Here is a 16,677-nt window from a genome sequence, read left to right as displayed (position 1 = left end):
TGGTTGATTTTATGGGGGTGGTTGGTGGGAATAAAAGTGGAAGGTTAATAGGGGGGAGTTAGAGGCGGGAAATGTATATCTATAGATAGACTTAAGATTTAAGTATTATGTTTGTGTTTTGTGACCTGTTGACTGGGTTGGTTAAGTTAAATTTGGTTGCAGATCCTGGCTTCATCTTTGTTGCATTTATCTAGTTCTGTTTTTGGGGTTTGGCAGGACAAAAGTGGATATCTGTATACTTTTTGAAGTTACGGGGGGTAAGGGGGGTTTGTCTTAGTTAACTTAATGTCTGTCATTTAAACTAACATGAATATGTCTACGTGTATACGTGTATACGTGTATACGTGTATACGTGTATACGTGTATACGTGTATACGTGTATACGTGTATACGTGTATACGTGTATACGTGTATACGTGTATACGTGTATACGTGTATACGTGTATACGTGTATACGTGTATACGTGTATACGTGTGTGCGTATACGTGTATACGTGTATACGTGTGTGCGTATACGTGTATACGTGTATACGTGTGTGCGTATACGTGTATACGTGTATACGTGTGTGCGTATACGTGTATACGTGTATACGTGTGTGCGTATACGTGTATGTCCTGTGACCATTGACTAAAATGCACCTCATGGTTGTATGATGCTGGTAAATGATAATAATTAAGCCCAGCTACAAGTTATCTGACTGTGTCAAGACCTTTACGGTCATAGCTGAGTGATACCAGTCCCCCCCCCCTAAAAATTAAAAAATACCAAATGTATGACATCACAGTTATGTGTGATCATGGGCTGATTTGTCATAAGTCCATCGAGATGTCCCATTTGAGAGGTTAGTAGGATTGAATTCGTGAGCTTTATGGCCCTGAAGTAAGAACCAGATGCCAGGTATAGATTCAGTCTAGCTACCCCCACGTTGAGATGGGCCCGGAGCGAGAAGAGGTACACTTTTCACAAGGGTTGCTGGTTTCTCGAGGCCTGGTGATCAAGCTTCGTGGACTAAGTGAATTACATTTGTATCAAGAAGTTATAGTATTTGAGTCAAATTATTTGAAGTTATGTCATCATGTAAAATCAATCATGATATGTACATGCTTATATGCATGGGGCAAACCATCAATGCACGATGTACATAGGGGAAAAAAAGATACTATGGTGGCACAGTAGGGGTAGTGGTATATATGAATGTGGGGAGTTTAATCATGTCAGGGAATAGTTTAATTAGAATGTCAGCTTTGGGTGTTGATGGTGGGGCTGTTGCTTCTTCCTTGAGTCTTAGGGAGGGTCATGGTGTTCTCCATTTTTGGTTTACAAGACCAAAGTAATTATTATACTACAAAGACTCTTCATTTTAGGATGTTATTTTCGATAATGCCGGCGATGGGTATAAAAACTAGGAGGATAGTGAAGTATAGGATTGAGGCTAGTTGGCCGATGGTGATGAAGGGGTGTTCGACTGGTTGTCCTCCGATTCATGTCAATGTGAGTAGGTCTGCTACTAGGAGTCAGAAGAGGCATTGGCTGATGGGTCGGAATATTATTCCTCGTTGTTTTGATGTATGAAGTAGTGGAATGATAGCTAGAATTAAGATTGATAGGAGTAGGGCTAGAACTCCCCCTAATTTGTTGGGGATGGATCGTAAAATAGCATAGGCGAATAGGAAATATCACTCAGGTTTAATATGTGGTGGAGTGCTGAGGGGGTTGGCTGGAATATAGTTGTCTGGGTCTCCCAGCAGGTCCGGTGAAAATATTACTAGTAGTATTAGGGTTAAGATTAGTAGGAGGGTTCCTAGGATATCTTTAATTGTGTAATATGGGTGGAATGGAATTTTGTCTGAGTCAGAGGAGATTCCTGATGGGTTGTTGGACCCAGTTTCGTGTAGGAATAATAGGTGTACTATTACTAGTGCTGATGCTATGAAGGGGAGAATAAAGTGGAAGGCAAAGAATCGTGTTAGGGTTGCTTTGTCGACTGAAAATCCCCCTCAAATTCATTCTACTAGGTTGGTTCCGATGTAAGGGACTGCTGATAGGAGGTTGGTAATGACGGTTGCTCCTCAAAATGATATTTGTCCTCATGGAAGTACATAGCCTATAAATGCTGTAGCTATGATTGTAAATAGGAGGATGATGCCAATGTTTCATGTTTCTGTTAGTGTATAGGATCCGTAGTACAGTCCTCGTCCTACGTGCATGTAGAGGCAGATAAAGAATATGGAGGCTCCATTTGCGTGCATGTATCGGATGATTCAGCCGTAGTTGACGTCTCGGCAAATGTGGGTGACTGATGAAAAGGCTGTGGTGGTGTCTGAGGTATAGTGTATAGCTAGGAAAAGGCCTGTTAGGATTTGTAAGGCTAAGCATGCTGCGAGGAGGGATCCAAAGTTTCATCATGCTGAGATGTTAGATGGTGTGGGCAGGTCGATAAGTGAACTGTTGATAATTTTGGCCAGTGGATGTACTTTTCGAATGTTGGTCATTAGTGTTCTCATAGTTGAATTACAACGATGATTTTTCATGTCATTGGTCTTGGTTAAATTCCATGTGAGAATAATGATGACATATTTTGTGTTTATTTTAAGTATTGTCTTTGTAGTAGGTTTTGTGGGGTTCTCTTCTAAGCCTTCTCCTATCTATGGAGGGTTAGTTTTGATTGTTAGTGGAGCGGTTGGTTGTGGTATTGTGTTGAGTTTTGGTGGGTCCTTTTTGGGTTTAATAGTATTTTTAATTTATTTGGGTGGTATACTCGTTGTTTTTGGTTATACAACTGCCATAGCCACTGAGCAATATCCTGAGGTCTGGGTGTCTAATAAGGCTGTGCTGGGTGCGTTTATTGCGGGCCTTCTATCTGAGTTACTATTGGCTTGTTATATTTTAAAAGATGATGAGGCTGATGTTGTGTTTGGGTTTAATGGTATGGGTGATTGAGTAGTTTATGACACGGGAGACTCGGGATTTTTTAGTGAAGAGGCCATGGGTATTGCGGCTTTATACAGTTATGGTACTTGGTTAGTTGTTGTGACTGGTTGGTCTCTTCTTGTTGGAGTGCTAGTTATTATGGAGATTACTCGTGGAAATTAGCTGTTGTTAGGATTAGGGCTAGGGTCAGGGTAATTATGAAGGACAGGAAATACAGTTTGATCAGGCCTTTTTGGTTAGAGATAGTGATTGATGATTTCATGTTTAGATGGGAAATAGACTTTGGCAGTAAGTATTCTAGTCAGATTATGTCTATTAATGTGGAGGCTAATTTTTGGCTTGCTGCTAGGTTTATTGTTGGTACCAAACGGTGAATAATGGTGGGGAAATATCCTAGGAGGTTTGAGAATTTTGACAGGTCTGATGCGTGTTTGAATTTAAGGTTTAGTGAGGTTGTACTGAGTTCTAGGGCCAGTACGAAACCTAGTAGTGTTACGGTGAGAGCTGTAAGTTTTAGGTGGTGTGGTATAGTTAGTTGTGGGATCGTTGTGGGTGGAATGTTGAGAGTTATTAGGTATCCTGCGAAGATGCTTCCGAGTAGTAGACGTTTAATAGGGTTGATTAGTAATGGATTGCTCTCATTTACTGAAATTGTAGCATTGAATCGGGGTTGTCCCAGAAGTGTGGAGAATATTATTCGGGTGCTGTAGGCAGCTGTTATGGATGTGGCTATTAGGGTTAGTAGCAGGGCTCAGGCGTTGGTGTTCGATGTGTTGGCGGTTTCGATGATTAAGTCTTTTGAGTAAAATCCTGTAAGAAATGGCATGCCTGTGAGTGCTAGACTGCCAATAATTAGTGAGGTAGTGGTGAATGGTATTGGTTTGAATAGGCCTCCTATCTTTCGAATATCTTGTTCGTCGTTTAGGTTGTGGATGATGGATCCGGAGCATATAAATAGTATTGCTTTAAAGAATGCGTGAGTGCAGATGTGTAGGAATGCTAGATATGGCTGACCAATTCCGATTGTGACGATTATCAATCCTAGTTGGCTTGAAGTTGAGAATGCGATGATTTTTTTGATGTCATTTTGGGTGAGAGCGCATACCGCTGTGAATAGGGTGGTAATGGCTCCTAGGCATAGGGTGATTGTTTGTATTATCATATTATTTTCTATTAGAGGGTGGAATCGGATTAGGAGGAAAACTCCAGCTACAACTATAGTGCTCGAGTGTAATAGGGCTGATACTGGTGTGGGTCCTTCTATGGCCGAGGGTAGTCATGGATGTAGACCAAATTGGGCTGATTTGCCAGTTGCCGCTAGCAGGAGACCTGCGAGTGGTATATTTAGGTTATCATGGTGAATTATAAAGATTTGTTGGAGGTCTCACGTATTTAGATTAATTAAGAATCATGCTATGGCTATGATAAAGCCTACGTCTCCGATGCGATTGTAGAGGATTGCTTGAAGAGCGGCTGTGTTTGCATCTGACCGTCCGTATCATCATCCGATGAGTAGGAAAGACATAATGCCTACTCCTTCCCAGCCGATGAATAATTGAAATAGATTATTCGCGGTAACTAAAATTATTATTGTAATAAGGAATATTAGTAGATACTTGAAGAACCGGTTGATGTGAGGGTCTGAAGTTATGTATCACATTGAGAATTCTATGATGGATCATGTGACGAATAGGGCTACGGGCACGAAAATTATCGAGAAATAATCTAGTTTGAAGCTTAGTGATAATTTTATAGTTTGAATCGTCATTCAGTGTCAGTTTGAGATGACTATTTCCTGTCCTGAGGAAATGAATATTGTTGTGGGGATTATACTGGTTATAAAGGCGTAGAAGATGGTAGTTTTCACGTACTGTGGGTAGAGTTTGCTTTCGTAGATTGGAGTGCTGGTTAGGATAATTGGTATGGTGAGTATGGATAGTGTTATAATAATGAATGAGGCGAATAAATTGATTACTTTTATTTGGAGTTGCACCAATTCTTTGGCTCCTAAGGCCAATGGATTACTTCTATCCTTTAAAAGTTGAAAAAGCCGTGTTTTCATGCACGGTAGCATGAGTTAGCAGTTCTTGCATTCTTTTTCGGTAAATAAGGAGGTTTGAGCTCATATTATTAGATTCACAATCTAATGTTTTTCTTAAACTATATTTACAGTAAAGGGGCCCTAGAATTAATTTAGGATTTAGTGATAGTAGTAGTAGTGGTATAAGATGTAGTATTATTAGGGTGTTCTCTCGTGTAAACGAGGGTTTAATGTTTTTGATGTGATGAGTATGTTTTCCGCGTTGTGTTGTAATAAGTATATATAGGGAGTATAGGGCAGTAATGGTGATGTTTACTCCTATAAGAATAATAGTAGCGTTAGATCATGAGAATGAGGCTATTACCACGAGTAATTCTCCGATTAGATTAATGGTAGGGGGTAGTGCTAGATTGGTTAGGCTTGCTAATAGTCATCATGCCGCTATTAGTGGTAGTAGGGTTTGTAGGCCACGTGCGAGGATTATAATTCGACTGTGGGTGCGTTCATAATTGGAGTTGGCTAAGCAGAATAGTATAGATGATGTAAGGCCGTGGGCGATTATTAGGGCGGTTGCGCCTATATAGCTTAATGGTGTCTGGACGAGGATGGCTACAATTACTAGGGCCATGTGGCTTACGGAGGAGTATGCGATTAATGATTTCAGGTCAGTTTGGCGTAAGCAGATGGAGCTTGTCATGATTATACCTCATATTGATAATATTATAAAGGGGTATGCCATGAAGCTTGTTAGAGGATTGAGCAAGATGGTAATTCGTATTATGCCGTAGCCTCCTAGTTTTAGAAGCACGGCGGCAAGTACTATGGATCCAGCAATGGGGGCTTCTACATGTGCTTTGGGAAGTCATAGGTGGAGCCCATAGAGGGGTATTTTTACTATAAATGCTATCATGCACGCTAGTCATAAGAGAATATTGGATCAGGAGTTTGGTAGGGCTTGGGTTCAGTATTGGGCTATTAAGAAATTTAGTGTGCCTATATTGTTTTGTATGTATAGTAATGCTACTAGTAGGGGTAGTGATCCTACCAGGGTATAGAATAGGAAGTATAGTCCTGCGTTCAGGCGTTCTGTTTGGTTACCTCATCGGGTAATAATAATTAGTGTGGGCACTAGAGTTGCTTCGAATAAGATGTAGAATATGATTAGCTCTGTAGCGGTGAATGTTATAATTAGAAATAATTGTAGAAGGATTAATATTGTAATATAAAGTTTTTTTCGGGCTAGTGGCTCTTTTGATAGGTGGAATTGGCTAGCTATGAGTATCAGGGGTAAGAGTCATGTAGTAAGTGTTAGGAGGGGGGCTGATAGGGAGTCCGTGAAGAATAGTAATGATGAGTTTAGGCTGTTGTCGTTAGGTTGGCTTAGGAGTGGTAGGCTGGTAAGACTAATTAGTAGGCTATAGGTTGTTGTATTAATTCAGATTATATGGGGTTTTGATATTCATGTTATGGGTATTAGTATGATGGTGGGGATAATGATTTTTAGCATTGTAAGAGGTTTAGGTTTTGTACGTAGTCAGTTCCATATGTGTTAGATACTATTACTAGGAGGGATAGTCCAAGGGCCGCCTCGCAAGCTGCGAATACAAGTAGGATAATGGGGGCTATGCTAGCTAGTGTAAAATGGTTGTTTAGGATTGTCACTGATATTATTACGAATAATGATAGTATTATGCCTTCTAGGCAAAGTAGGGAGGATATGAGGTGGGATCGATACATGAGTAGTCCTACGAGAGATACGGTGAAGGCTATGAAGATGTTGAAGTATATTATGGACATTTGATAATTACGGGGTAAGTCGTAGTCTAATGAGTCGAAATCATTTGTTTTATTTTAAACTAATTATCATATTCTGTTCATTCTAGTCCTTTTTCGGTTCATTCGTAAGCTAGACTTGCGGCTAGTAGAGAGATTAATATGAGTGCTATAGTGAGGGTATTTGTTAGGTTGTTTGCGTGAGATGCTCATGGGAGGGGTAGTAGTAGTGCGATTTCTAGGTCAAATAGTAGAAATGTAATAGCTACTAGAAAAAATTTTATGGAGAAGGGCAAACGCGCTGATCCTATGGGGTCAAATCCGCATTCGTAAGGGCTAGTCTTTTCCGAGTAGATGTTTAGTTGGGGGAGTCAGAATGCGATTAGTACAAGTAAGGAGGCTAGGATTGTGTTGGTAAGTAGGGCTAGAATTATGTTTATTATTTCCTTCTGGATTGTGGCCAGAACTGGTTGATTGGAAGTCAACTGTACTAGTTAATACTAAGGAAACATGATCCTCATCAATAGATAGATACATATAGGAATAGTCATACGACGTCTACGAAATGTCAATACCAGGCAGCAGCTTCAAATCCGAAGTGATGGTTGGATGTGAAATGGAATTTTAATTGTCGTAGGAAGCATACGGTTAGGAAGGTCGAGCCGATAATCACGTGTAGTCCGTGGAATCCTGTAGCCATAAAGAAAGTGGAGCCGTAAATTCCGTCGGAGATTGTAAAAGAGGTTTCGTAGTACTCTGAGGCTTGTAGAAGTGTGAAGTATAGGCCTAGGAGGATAGTGATTGATAGGGCTTGAAGTATGTGTTTACGATTTCCTTCTATTAAGCTGTGGTGGGCTCAGGTGATTGATACGCCTGATGCCAATAGTACTGAGGTGTTTAGTAGAGGGACTTCTAGTGGGTTTAAAGGTGTAATTCCTGTGGGGGGCCAGCATCCTCCTAGTTCGGGGGTAGGTGCTAGGCTGGAATGATAGAAAGCTCAGAAAAATCCTGCGAAAAAGAATACTTCGGATACGATGAAAAGGATTATGCCATATCGTAGGCCCTTTTGGACGGTTGGGGTGTGATGGCCTTGGAATGTGCTTTCCCGGACGATATCTCGTCATCATTGATATATAGTTAGTGTGTTGGTTATAAGGCCCAGTAGTAGGAGGTGGGTTGAATTAAAGTGGAATCACATGATTAGGCCTGAGGTTATAAGGAGGGCTGATAGGGCCCCTGTTAATGGTCAAGGGCTAGGGTTAACTATATGGTATGCATGGGTTTGGTGTGTCATTAGGTGTTATCATGTAAGTATAGGCTTACTAGTAAAGTGAAGACGTAGGCTTGGATTAAGGCTACAGCGAACTCAAGTACTGTAAGTAGAGTGAGGATAATGAAAGTAATAAGGGCCGTAATTGCGCTGATGTTAATGAGGGCTAGGGTGGCTCCACCAATTAGGTGAATTAATAGGTGGCCTGCAGTGATATTGGCTGTTAGTCGTACGGCTAAGGCTATAGGTTGAATGAGCAAGCTAATAGATTCAATGATTACTAATATTGGGATGAGGGGGAAGGGTGTTCCTTGGGGTAGAAAGTGGGCTAAGGATGCTTTAGTTTTGGTTCGTAGTCCTATGGCGACTGTTCCTGCTCACAGGGGGATGGCCATTCCTAGATTTATAGATAGTTGGGTAGTGGGAGTAAATGAGTGTGGTAGTAGACCTAGTAGATTGGTAGATCCAATGAATATGATGAGCGATATGAGTATTAATGTCCATGTTTGTCCTTTGTGATTGTGAATTAATATTATTTGCTTTGATGTTAATTGGATCAGTCACTGTTGAATTGAGGTGAGGCGGTTATTGATCAGTCGGCCTGGTGAAGGGAATAATATGCTTGGAAATAGGATGATTAGGGTTACGATAGGAAGGCCTATTATTGTAGGGGAAGTGAAAGAGGTGAATAGATTTTCGTTCATTTTTTTTCTCAGGGGATATTGGTTTTTGATGTTGATAACGGTTTCAATTCTGGGCTTATTGGGAAGTGGTGTTTGGAAATTTTTAATTGAAATACGATAAATAGTGTTAGGATTATGGATACAATTGTAGTAAACCATGTTGATGTGTCTAGTTGTGGCATTTCACTAAGGAGAGGTTAGGGTACTCACAATTTTTAACTTAAAAGGTTAATGCTGTATAGCTTCTTAGTGATTAAAGCATTGAGGCGGACCATTTCTCGAAGCAAGATAATGGGACAGATTCAATAACGATAGGTATAAAGCTATGGTTGGAACCACAGATTTCTGAGCATTGACCGTAGTATAGTCCTGGTCGTATAGCCATTAAGGTGGTTTGGTTTAATCGTCCTGGGATAGCGTCGGTTTTCAGTCCTAGGGATGGTACAGCTCATGAGTGAAGTACATCTTCTGATGAAATTAGTATACGGACTGTTATTTCTATGGGTAGTACGACTCGATTATCCACTTCTAATAGTCGTAGTTCGCCAGGTTTTAATTCTTGTGTAGGAATTATGTAGGAGTCAAAGCTTAGGTCTTCATAATCAGTATACTCATAGGTTCAATATCATTGGTGTCCTATAGTTTTTACAGTTAGAGAAGGATTATTAATTTCGTCTATAATATAAAGGATTCGAAGCGAGGGTAGGGCAATTATAATTAAAATAATGGCTGGTAAAATTGTTCATACTGTCTCTACTTCTTGGGCGTCTATTGTGTTTGTGTGCGTTAGTTTCGTAGTAAGTATGGTTGAGATAATATAAAGTACTAGTGAACTAATTAGGAATACGATTATTAGTGTGTGGTCGTGGAAGTGTGTTAGTTCTTCTATAATAGGGGAGGTTGCGTCTTGAAGGCCTATTTGAAAGGGGTACGCCATAGAGGTATAAAGGGTTTTCACCTATAACTCGACTTCGACAAAGTCGTATAATTTTTACTAATACCTCTATATTGAGAAAGACATAATGGTTATGACATTGGCTTGAAACCAGTTTTAGAGGGTTCGACTCCTTCCTTTCTTATTTTAATATAATGTAAGTAGGTTCTTCGAATGTGTGGTAGGGAGGAGGGCATCCATGAAGTCATTCCATATTAGTTGATGTTAATTCGACCGTCTCTACCTCTCGTTTAGATGCAAAAGCCTCTCAGATTATGAAGACCATTAGTATTACTGCCGTAAGCGAGATGAACGAACCTATAGAAGAGATTGTATTTCATGTTGTATAGGCGTCTGGGTAGTCAGAATATCGTCGTGGTATTCCGGACAGCCCTAGAAAATGTTGTGGGAAGAATGTCATGTTGACTCCAACAAATATGATTGTGAAGTGGATTTTCGCTCAGGTGCTGTCGAGCATGAATCCTGAGAATAAGGGGAATCAATGGACAAATCCGCCCATGATAGCAAACACTGCTCCTATTGATAATACGTAATGGAAGTGGGCCACTACGTAGTATGTGTCGTGGAGGACAATATCTAATGATGAGTTTGCTAGCACAATGCCTGTGAGACCTCCTACTGTGAATAGGAAGATGAATCCTAAAGCTCATAGTATGGCAGGAGATCATTTGATATTGCCGCCGTGCAGGGTAGCTAGTCAGCTAAATACTTTTACTCCTGTAGGGATGGCGATGATTATAGTGGCTGAGGTGAAATATGCTCGCGTGTCAACATCTATTCCTACGGTGAATATATGATGTGCTCATACGATAAAGCCTAAGAAGCCAATGGATATTATTGCTCAGACCATTCCTATATAGCCAAAGGGTTCCTTTTTTCCTGAATAATATGTGACGATATGAGAGATTATTCCGAACCCTGGTAGGATAAGAATATATACTTCTGGGTGTCCGAAGAATCAGAATAGATGTTGATATAGGATAGGGTCACCCCCTCCGGCTGGATCGAAAAAGGTTGTATTTAGATTTCGGTCCGTAAGTAGTATAGTGATACCGGCTGCTAGTACTGGTAGGGATAGCAGAAGTAGTACTGCTGTGATTAGTACGGATCACACGAATAAAGGAGTTTGGTACTGGGACATAGCGGGGGGTTTCATGTTGATAATGGTAGTAATAAAGTTGATGGCTCCCAGAATAGATGATACTCCTGCCAGGTGAAGGGAGAAAATAGTCAAGTCTACGGAAGCTCCCGCATGGGCTAGATTCCCTGCTAGGGGAGGATAAACCGTTCATCCGGTACCCGCGCCGGCTTCAACTAGAGAAGAGGCTAGTAGTAGTAGAAAGGAGGGGGGTAGAAGTCAGAAACTTATGTTGTTTATTCGGGGAAATGCCATGTCGGGAGCACCAATTATTAGGGGTACTAATCAATTTCCAAAGCCTCCAATCATAATAGGCATTACTATGAAAAAGATTATTACGAATGCATGGGCGGTGACAATTACATTGTAGATTTGGTCGTCCCCTAGTAGGGTGCCTGGTTGGCCTAATTCCGCGCGGATTAATAGGCTGAGAGCGGTGCCAGCCATTCCAGCTCATGCACCAAATAGTAAATAGAGGGTGCCAATATCTTTATGGTTTGTAGAGAATAATCATCGATTTACGAACATGGGTAATGTGGCTGATAATAGCATTAGACTGTAAATCTAATAATGAAGGTTTAAGTCCTTCTTTTGCCAAGTCCTGTGGTGAAACGTCACGTTGAATTGCAAATTCAAAGAAGCAGCTTCAACCCTGCCGGGACTTCTCCCGCCTCCTTTTTCTTTACGGCGGGAGAAGTAGATTGAAGCCAGTTGATTAGGGTATTTAGCTGTTAACTAAATTTTCGCGGGATAGAGGCCCGCCTATCTAGTAAGGGCTTAGCTTAATTAAAGTAGTTGATTTGCATTCAGCTGATGTGAGGTACATTCTCGCAGTCCTTAGGTTGGTTTGCAGGGATTAAGTTAGTGAAACTTACTTAGGGCTTTGAAGGCCCTTGGTCTGGTTTAGCCTAAATCCCTAGTCTAGAATAGATATTATTGGTGTCATGGGGAGTAATATTGTTGAGATAATGATTAGTGGGGGTAATAAGGCTATCTTTTTTGTGTTTTCGAATTGTCATTTTATTTTTATATTGTTCGTTGAGGGGAATAGTGTTAGTGCTGTGGTGTAGGATAGTCGTATGTAGAAGTACAGGTTTAGTAGTGCTGTAATAGCTATGAATGTTGGTAGGATGATTATATCATTTTTTGTTAGTTCTTGAATAATTAGTCATTTGGGTACGAAGCCTGATAGTGGGGGGAGACCTCCGAGTGATAATATAAGTACTAGGATTAGGGATGTCATGAGGGGTAGTTTGTTTCATGTGTGGGATAGTGATAGTGTTGTTGTAGATGAGCTGTGTATAAATAGTATAAATGTCCCGAGTGTTATGGTGATGTAAATTGTTAGGTTTAGGAGTGTTAGGGTAGGATTATATACTATGATAATGGTAATTCATCCTATATGAGCAATTGATGAATAGGCTAGAATTTTTCGGAGTTGGGTTTGGTTTAATCCTCCTCATCCTCCTACTAGTACTGATGCAATTGCTATGGTGGTTAGTAGGTTGGGGTTAATTGATGGTTCAATTTGGTAAAGGATGGATAGGGGTGCGATTTTTTGTCATGTAAGTAGAATCATGCCTGATGATAGTGGGGTTCCTTGTGTTACTTCAGGCACTCAGAAGTGAAATGGAGATATTCCAAGTTTTATTGCTAGAGCGATAGTTAGGAGATTTGATGCTATTGGGTTTGGGGGTTTTAGAATTGTTCATTGTCCTGAAGTTGTTAGGTTGATAATGATGCCCAGTATTAGGAGTATGGATGCGGTGGCTTGGATTAGAAAGTATTTTGTGGATGCTTCTGTAGCTCGGGGGTTAAAGTTTTTTATCAGGATTGGAATGATTGCCAGTATATTTATTTCGAATCCGATTCAGATTATTAGTCAATGAGAACTTGTTAGGACAATTATGGTTCCTGATACGACGGTTGTTATAATTATGATGAAGATAGGGGGTTTTATTAGTATGGGAAGGGGATTAACCAACATTTTCGGGGTATGGGCCCGATAGCTTATTTAGCTGACCTTACTGTAGGATGTGGTGTATTTTGGGTAGCACGAAGATTTTTGACTTCTTAGGGTTGGGTTCGATTCCCATTGTCCTAGAAATAAGAGGGCTTGAACCTCTATTATTTACTCTATCAAAGTAACTCTTTTAGTCAGACATATTTCTTACGTTTGAGGGGGGATGCTAGCTGTAATTACGGGTAGGGTTATGTGTCATATGCATAGGGCTAGTGTGAGGGGTAGGAAATTTTTTCATAGAAGGTGCATTAATTGGTCGTAGCGGAATCGGGGGTATGATGCCCGGATTCATAGGAATAGGATTGTCAGTGTTAGTGTTTTTAGGGTGAAATTGATAGTATATAACTCGGGTATATATGGACTGTGGAATGCCCCGAGGAATAGGGTAGTTGTGAGGATATTTATTATGATGATATTAGCATATTCTGCCAGGAAAAATAGAGCGAATGGGCCTGCTGAATATTCTACGTTGAATCCTGAAACTAGTTCTGATTCCCCTTCTGTTAGGTCGAATGGGGCACGATTGGTTTCTGCTAGGGTGGAAATAAATCATATCATGGCTAGGGGCCATGTTGGGAAGATTAGTCATAGATGTTCTTGGGTAGTGATTAGTGTGGATAGAGTGAAGGATCCGTTTATTAGAAGTACTGATAGGAGAATAATGGCTAGGGTAACTTCATATGAAATGGTCTGGGCTACGGCTCGCAGGGCTCCAATTAGTGCATACTTTGAGTTTGATGCTCATCCAGATCATAGAATTGAGTAAACAGCCAGACTTGACATTGCTAGTATGAATAGGACTCCTAAGTTCATGTTGATGAGAGGATATGGCATAGGTAGTGGGATTCATATAGTTAGAGCTAGGGTCAAGGCTAGGATAGGGGCTATGATAAATATTGATGTGGAGGAAGTGAGTGGTCGTAAGGGTTCTTTGGTGAATAATTTTACAGCGTCCGCAATTGGTTGTAGGAGACCGTAGGGTCCTACGATATTGGGACCTTTTCGGAGTTGCATGTAGCCTAGTACTTTTCGTTCTACTAGTGTCAGGAAGGCTACGGCTAGTAGGATTGGGATAATTAGTGAGAGGATATTGATTATGATCATAATGTTAGGGAGAGGAGTTGAACCTCTGGGGTATAAAGGTTTAAGTTTTATGCAATTACCGGGCTCTGCCACCCTAACAAGCCCTGTTCTTGGGCTTGATGATGTAGTTAGACTGGCTAAATTGAGATTATATCATTTATAGGTCTTAAGGCGCTTATGTTTAAGTAGGCCTCGCTTCTCTTGTCCTTTCGTACTGGGAGAGGCTAAGCTAATAGATAGAAACCGACCTGGATTACTCCGGTCTGAACTCAGATCACGTAGGACTTTAATCGTTGAACAAACGAACCCTTAATAGCTGCTGCACCATTAGGATGTCCTGATCCAACATCGAGGTCGTAAACCCTGTTGTCGATATGGACTCTCTAACAGGATTGCGCTGTTATCCCTAGGGTAACTTGTTCCGTTGATCAAAGGTTTTTGGATCAATTGATGATAATTTATTTCGACTAGTATGTCTAGATTTATATCACTCGGAGGTTTTCTTGTTCTCCGAGGTCACCCCAACCTAAATTACTGACCCATATGCAGAGTTGTTTTGTCCCGTTTTGGTTGGTTTGAATAAATTCTGATTGGGTAAGTTAATTGAAGCTCCATAGGGTCTTCTCGTCTTATTGTGTTATTCCCGCCTCTTCACGGGAAGGTCAATTTCACTGATTAGAAGTAAGAGACAGTAAAACCCTCGTGTGGCCATTCATACAAGTCCTCATTTATAGAACAAATGATTATGCTACCTTTGCACGGTCAGAATACCGCGGCCGTTTAACTTATGTCACTGGGCAGGCAGTGCCTCCAATACTGGTAATGCTGGAGGTGATGTTTTTGGTAAACAGGCGGGGTTTGTGTTTGCCGAGTTCCTTTTACTTCTTTTAATCTTTCCTTGGTTGCATTCCTGTGTTGGTTTAACAATTGGATTAATAGGTTGTTTATTGGTTGATTGTTTTTATCTTGTTGTTAATTATCAGCGGGCATCCGTTTCGGTTATAAGTTTATGCAAGGAGAAAATAATTCTTGTTACTCATATTAGCATTATTTCTTCTATGATTTAATAGATTAGCCCAGTATCATATTAGGAGTTGTCTAGAGGTTTTTGGTATTATAATTATTTGGTTGTTGAGCTTTAACGCTTTCTTAATTGGTGGCTGCTTTTAGGCCTACTATGGTTTATGGCTATGTTTACTCTCTAAGTAAGGTTGTATCCTTTGTCTAAAAAGCTGTACCTTTTTAGATTATATTTTAAATTTACAATTGAATTTTTTGGGTTTTTAGGTAAATTTAAAGTTGAACTAAAATTCTGTTCTGGGCAACCAGCTATCACCAGGCTCGTTTGGCTTTTCACCTCTACCTATAAATCTTCTCACTATTTTGCAACATAGATGAGTTCATCCCAAGGATTGTTCGTAGGTAGCTCGTCTGGTTTCGGGGGGCTTAGCTTAAGTTCTCTTTGTTAAGTTGTTCTAGCTAACTCATTATGCAAAAGGTAAAAGGAGTAATCTTTGCTGTTTTTTACTTTAAATTTTCTTTCATCTTTCCCTTGCGGTACTGTCTCTATGGCTCCAGTTGAAAAAATTTCTATCTCCTATACTTTAGTGAGTGACTAAATGTTTTGTTTAATTTTGGTTTGGTAGTTGAGTTGTTTGTTGTTTGGGCTAGCTTTAGTTCAAAGTGGTCATTGGATGTGAAATCTTCTGGGTGTAAGCCAGATGCTTTATTTAAGCTACACTTTGATTTATCCAAGCACACTTTCCAGTATGCTTACCTTGTTACGACTTATCTCCTCTTATGGTTTTATATTGATTTATGTATGTGCTTTGAGGTTATTATTTGAGGAGGGTGACGGGCGGTGTGTGCGTGCTTCATGGCCCAGTTCAATTAAGCTCTCTATTCTTAGTTTACTACTAAATCCACCTTTAGTTATTAGTTTCATAATAACTTTCGTACGGTGTGTTCTTGTTTAGAAAATGTAGCCCATTTCTTCCCACCTCATGGGTTACACCTTGACCTAACTTTTTTACGTGCGATGATTATGCTTACTTTCTTTCCTTTTAAGGGTTTGCTGAGGATGGCGGTATATAGACTGGATTAGCAAGAGGTGGTGAGGTTTATCGGGGTTTATCGATTATAGAACAGGCTCCTCTAGGGGGATGTGAAGCACCGCCAAGTCCTTTGAGTTTTAAGCTATTGCTAGTAGTTCTCTGGCGGATAATTTTGTTAAGTGAATTATTTATGTTTAGGGCTAAGCATAGTGGGGTATCTAATCCCAGTTTGGGTCTTAGCTATCGTGTAATCAGAATTATTAAAGTCACTTTCGTAGTATATTTTGTATTAACGGCAGCTTTTTACGGCTTGGTTAAATTTTAACTTTAGTGTAGGTAGATCTTTTACACGCTTTACGCCGTGAGCCCGTTAGTTTGGGTTAATCGTATGACCGCGGTGGCTGGCACGAAATTTACCAACCCTTATGATTAATATAACTTAGTCGAACTTTCGTTCATGGCTTAATTTTTATTACTGCTGTGTCCCGTGGGGGTGTGGTTGAGCAAGGCGTTGTGAGCTACTCGTTGAGTGTGCTTGATACCCGCTCCTTTTGATCGGCTGTAGGGATCTGAAGGGCATTCTCACTGGGGCGTGGAAGCTTGCATGTATAATTTTATTAAAAACTAACGGAAGGGCTAGGACCAAACCTTTGTGTTTATGGAGTCTCGTGACTCATCTAGGCATTTTCAGTGCCTTGCTTTGAGTTTAGTTAAGCTACATTAAC

At 40.4% G+C, this 16,677-nt stretch overlaps 13 protein-coding genes and 24 non-coding genes across 37 annotated transcripts, besides 2 other annotated features; 9 read left to right on the top strand and 28 right to left on the bottom strand. All coding sequences in view use genetic code 2, as the record gives it.

Moving 5' to 3' along the window:
- Positions 1-1,216: a D loop.
- tRNA-Pro lies at positions 1,217-1,282 on the top strand. The gene has a single exon. It is a non-coding gene; the product is annotated as a tRNA-Pro (tRNA).
- On the bottom strand, positions 1,282-1,353 carry tRNA-Thr. Its single transcript has one exon. It is a non-coding gene; the product is annotated as a tRNA-Thr (tRNA).
- On the bottom strand, positions 1,354-2,493 carry CYTB (cytochrome b). The gene has a single exon. It carries the CDS (start codon positions 2,491-2,493, stop codon positions 1,354-1,356), a length of 1,140 nt encoding a protein of 379 aa, YP_778707.1.
- A 4-nt stretch (positions 2,494-2,497) lies between these two features.
- tRNA-Glu lies at positions 2,498-2,566 on the top strand. Its single transcript has one exon. It is a non-coding gene; the product is annotated as a tRNA-Glu (tRNA).
- On the top strand, positions 2,567-3,094 carry ND6 (NADH dehydrogenase subunit 6). Its single transcript has one exon. It carries the CDS (start codon positions 2,567-2,569, stop codon positions 3,092-3,094), a length of 528 nt encoding a protein of 175 aa, YP_778706.1.
- On the bottom strand, positions 3,078-4,904 carry ND5 (NADH dehydrogenase subunit 5). The gene has a single exon. The coding sequence runs from the start codon at positions 4,902-4,904 to the stop codon at positions 3,078-3,080; it is 1,827 nt and encodes a 608-aa protein (YP_778705.1).
- On the bottom strand, positions 4,905-4,974 carry tRNA-Leu(CUN). The gene has a single exon. It is a non-coding gene; the product is annotated as a tRNA-Leu (tRNA).
- Positions 4,975-5,033, bottom strand: tRNA-Ser(AGY). The gene has a single exon. It is a non-coding gene; the product is annotated as a tRNA-Ser (tRNA).
- On the bottom strand, positions 5,009-5,102 carry tRNA-His. The gene has a single exon. It is a non-coding gene; the product is annotated as a tRNA-His (tRNA).
- On the bottom strand, positions 5,103-6,480 carry ND4 (NADH dehydrogenase subunit 4). Its single transcript has one exon. A coding segment is annotated over exon 1 (1,378 nt).
- Positions 6,474-6,770, bottom strand: ND4L (NADH dehydrogenase subunit 4L). The gene has a single exon. The coding sequence runs from the start codon at positions 6,768-6,770 to the stop codon at positions 6,474-6,476; it is 297 nt and encodes a 98-aa protein (YP_778703.1).
- On the bottom strand, positions 6,771-6,839 carry tRNA-Arg. The gene has a single exon. It is a non-coding gene; the product is annotated as a tRNA-Arg (tRNA).
- Position 6,840: 1 nt separating this feature from the next.
- On the bottom strand, positions 6,841-7,186 carry ND3 (NADH dehydrogenase subunit 3). The gene has a single exon. A coding segment is annotated over exon 1 (346 nt).
- On the bottom strand, positions 7,187-7,256 carry tRNA-Gly. The gene has a single exon. It is a non-coding gene; the product is annotated as a tRNA-Gly (tRNA).
- Positions 7,257-8,040, bottom strand: COX3 (cytochrome c oxidase subunit III). The gene has a single exon. A coding segment is annotated over exon 1 (784 nt).
- ATP6 (ATP synthase F0 subunit 6) lies at positions 8,040-8,720 on the bottom strand. The gene has a single exon. The coding sequence runs from the start codon at positions 8,718-8,720 to the stop codon at positions 8,040-8,042; it is 681 nt and encodes a 226-aa protein (YP_778700.1).
- ATP8 (ATP synthase F0 subunit 8) lies at positions 8,678-8,881 on the bottom strand. The gene has a single exon. The coding sequence runs from the start codon at positions 8,879-8,881 to the stop codon at positions 8,678-8,680; it is 204 nt and encodes a 67-aa protein (YP_778699.1).
- A 1-nt stretch (position 8,882) lies between these two features.
- tRNA-Lys lies at positions 8,883-8,951 on the bottom strand. The gene has a single exon. It is a non-coding gene; the product is annotated as a tRNA-Lys (tRNA).
- A 3-nt stretch (positions 8,952-8,954) lies between these two features.
- Positions 8,955-9,636, bottom strand: COX2 (cytochrome c oxidase subunit II). Its single transcript has one exon. A coding segment is annotated over exon 1 (682 nt).
- tRNA-Asp lies at positions 9,637-9,703 on the bottom strand. Its single transcript has one exon. It is a non-coding gene; the product is annotated as a tRNA-Asp (tRNA).
- Positions 9,704-9,709: 6 nt separating this feature from the next.
- On the top strand, positions 9,710-9,778 carry tRNA-Ser(UCN). Its single transcript has one exon. It is a non-coding gene; the product is annotated as a tRNA-Ser (tRNA).
- On the bottom strand, positions 9,776-11,320 carry COX1 (cytochrome c oxidase subunit I). Its single transcript has one exon. It carries the CDS (start codon positions 11,318-11,320, stop codon positions 9,776-9,778), a length of 1,545 nt encoding a protein of 514 aa, YP_778697.1.
- Position 11,321: 1 nt separating this feature from the next.
- On the top strand, positions 11,322-11,389 carry tRNA-Tyr. The gene has a single exon. It is a non-coding gene; the product is annotated as a tRNA-Tyr (tRNA).
- Positions 11,390-11,457, top strand: tRNA-Cys. Its single transcript has one exon. It is a non-coding gene; the product is annotated as a tRNA-Cys (tRNA).
- Positions 11,454-11,489: an origin of replication (origin of L strand replication).
- Positions 11,490-11,562, top strand: tRNA-Asn. Its single transcript has one exon. It is a non-coding gene; the product is annotated as a tRNA-Asn (tRNA).
- A 1-nt stretch (position 11,563) lies between these two features.
- On the top strand, positions 11,564-11,632 carry tRNA-Ala. Its single transcript has one exon. It is a non-coding gene; the product is annotated as a tRNA-Ala (tRNA).
- Positions 11,633-11,642: 10 nt separating this feature from the next.
- Positions 11,643-11,710, bottom strand: tRNA-Trp. The gene has a single exon. It is a non-coding gene; the product is annotated as a tRNA-Trp (tRNA).
- On the bottom strand, positions 11,709-12,752 carry ND2 (NADH dehydrogenase subunit 2). The gene has a single exon. It carries the CDS (start codon positions 12,750-12,752, stop codon positions 11,709-11,711), a length of 1,044 nt encoding a protein of 347 aa, YP_778696.1.
- On the bottom strand, positions 12,753-12,821 carry tRNA-Met. Its single transcript has one exon. It is a non-coding gene; the product is annotated as a tRNA-Met (tRNA).
- Position 12,822: 1 nt separating this feature from the next.
- On the top strand, positions 12,823-12,896 carry tRNA-Gln. Its single transcript has one exon. It is a non-coding gene; the product is annotated as a tRNA-Gln (tRNA).
- Positions 12,894-12,963, bottom strand: tRNA-Ile. Its single transcript has one exon. It is a non-coding gene; the product is annotated as a tRNA-Ile (tRNA).
- On the bottom strand, positions 12,963-13,919 carry ND1 (NADH dehydrogenase subunit 1). Its single transcript has one exon. It carries the CDS (start codon positions 13,917-13,919, stop codon positions 12,963-12,965), a length of 957 nt encoding a protein of 318 aa, YP_778695.1.
- Positions 13,920-13,921: 2 nt separating this feature from the next.
- On the bottom strand, positions 13,922-13,997 carry tRNA-Leu(UUR). Its single transcript has one exon. It is a non-coding gene; the product is annotated as a tRNA-Leu (tRNA).
- Positions 13,998-15,576, bottom strand: 16S rRNA. Its single transcript has one exon. It is a non-coding gene; the product is annotated as a l-rRNA (ribosomal RNA).
- tRNA-Val lies at positions 15,577-15,643 on the bottom strand. The gene has a single exon. It is a non-coding gene; the product is annotated as a tRNA-Val (tRNA).
- On the bottom strand, positions 15,644-16,605 carry 12S rRNA. Its single transcript has one exon. It is a non-coding gene; the product is annotated as a s-rRNA (ribosomal RNA).
- On the bottom strand, positions 16,606-16,677 carry tRNA-Phe. The gene has a single exon. It is a non-coding gene; the product is annotated as a tRNA-Phe (tRNA).

Source organism: Zalophus californianus, mitochondrion (assembly GCF_009762305.2).
Source record: "Zalophus californianus mitochondrion, complete genome".
NCBI lineage: Eukaryota > Metazoa > Chordata > Mammalia > Carnivora > Otariidae > Zalophus > Zalophus californianus.
This window is presented reverse-complemented; position numbering and strand designations above follow the sequence as displayed.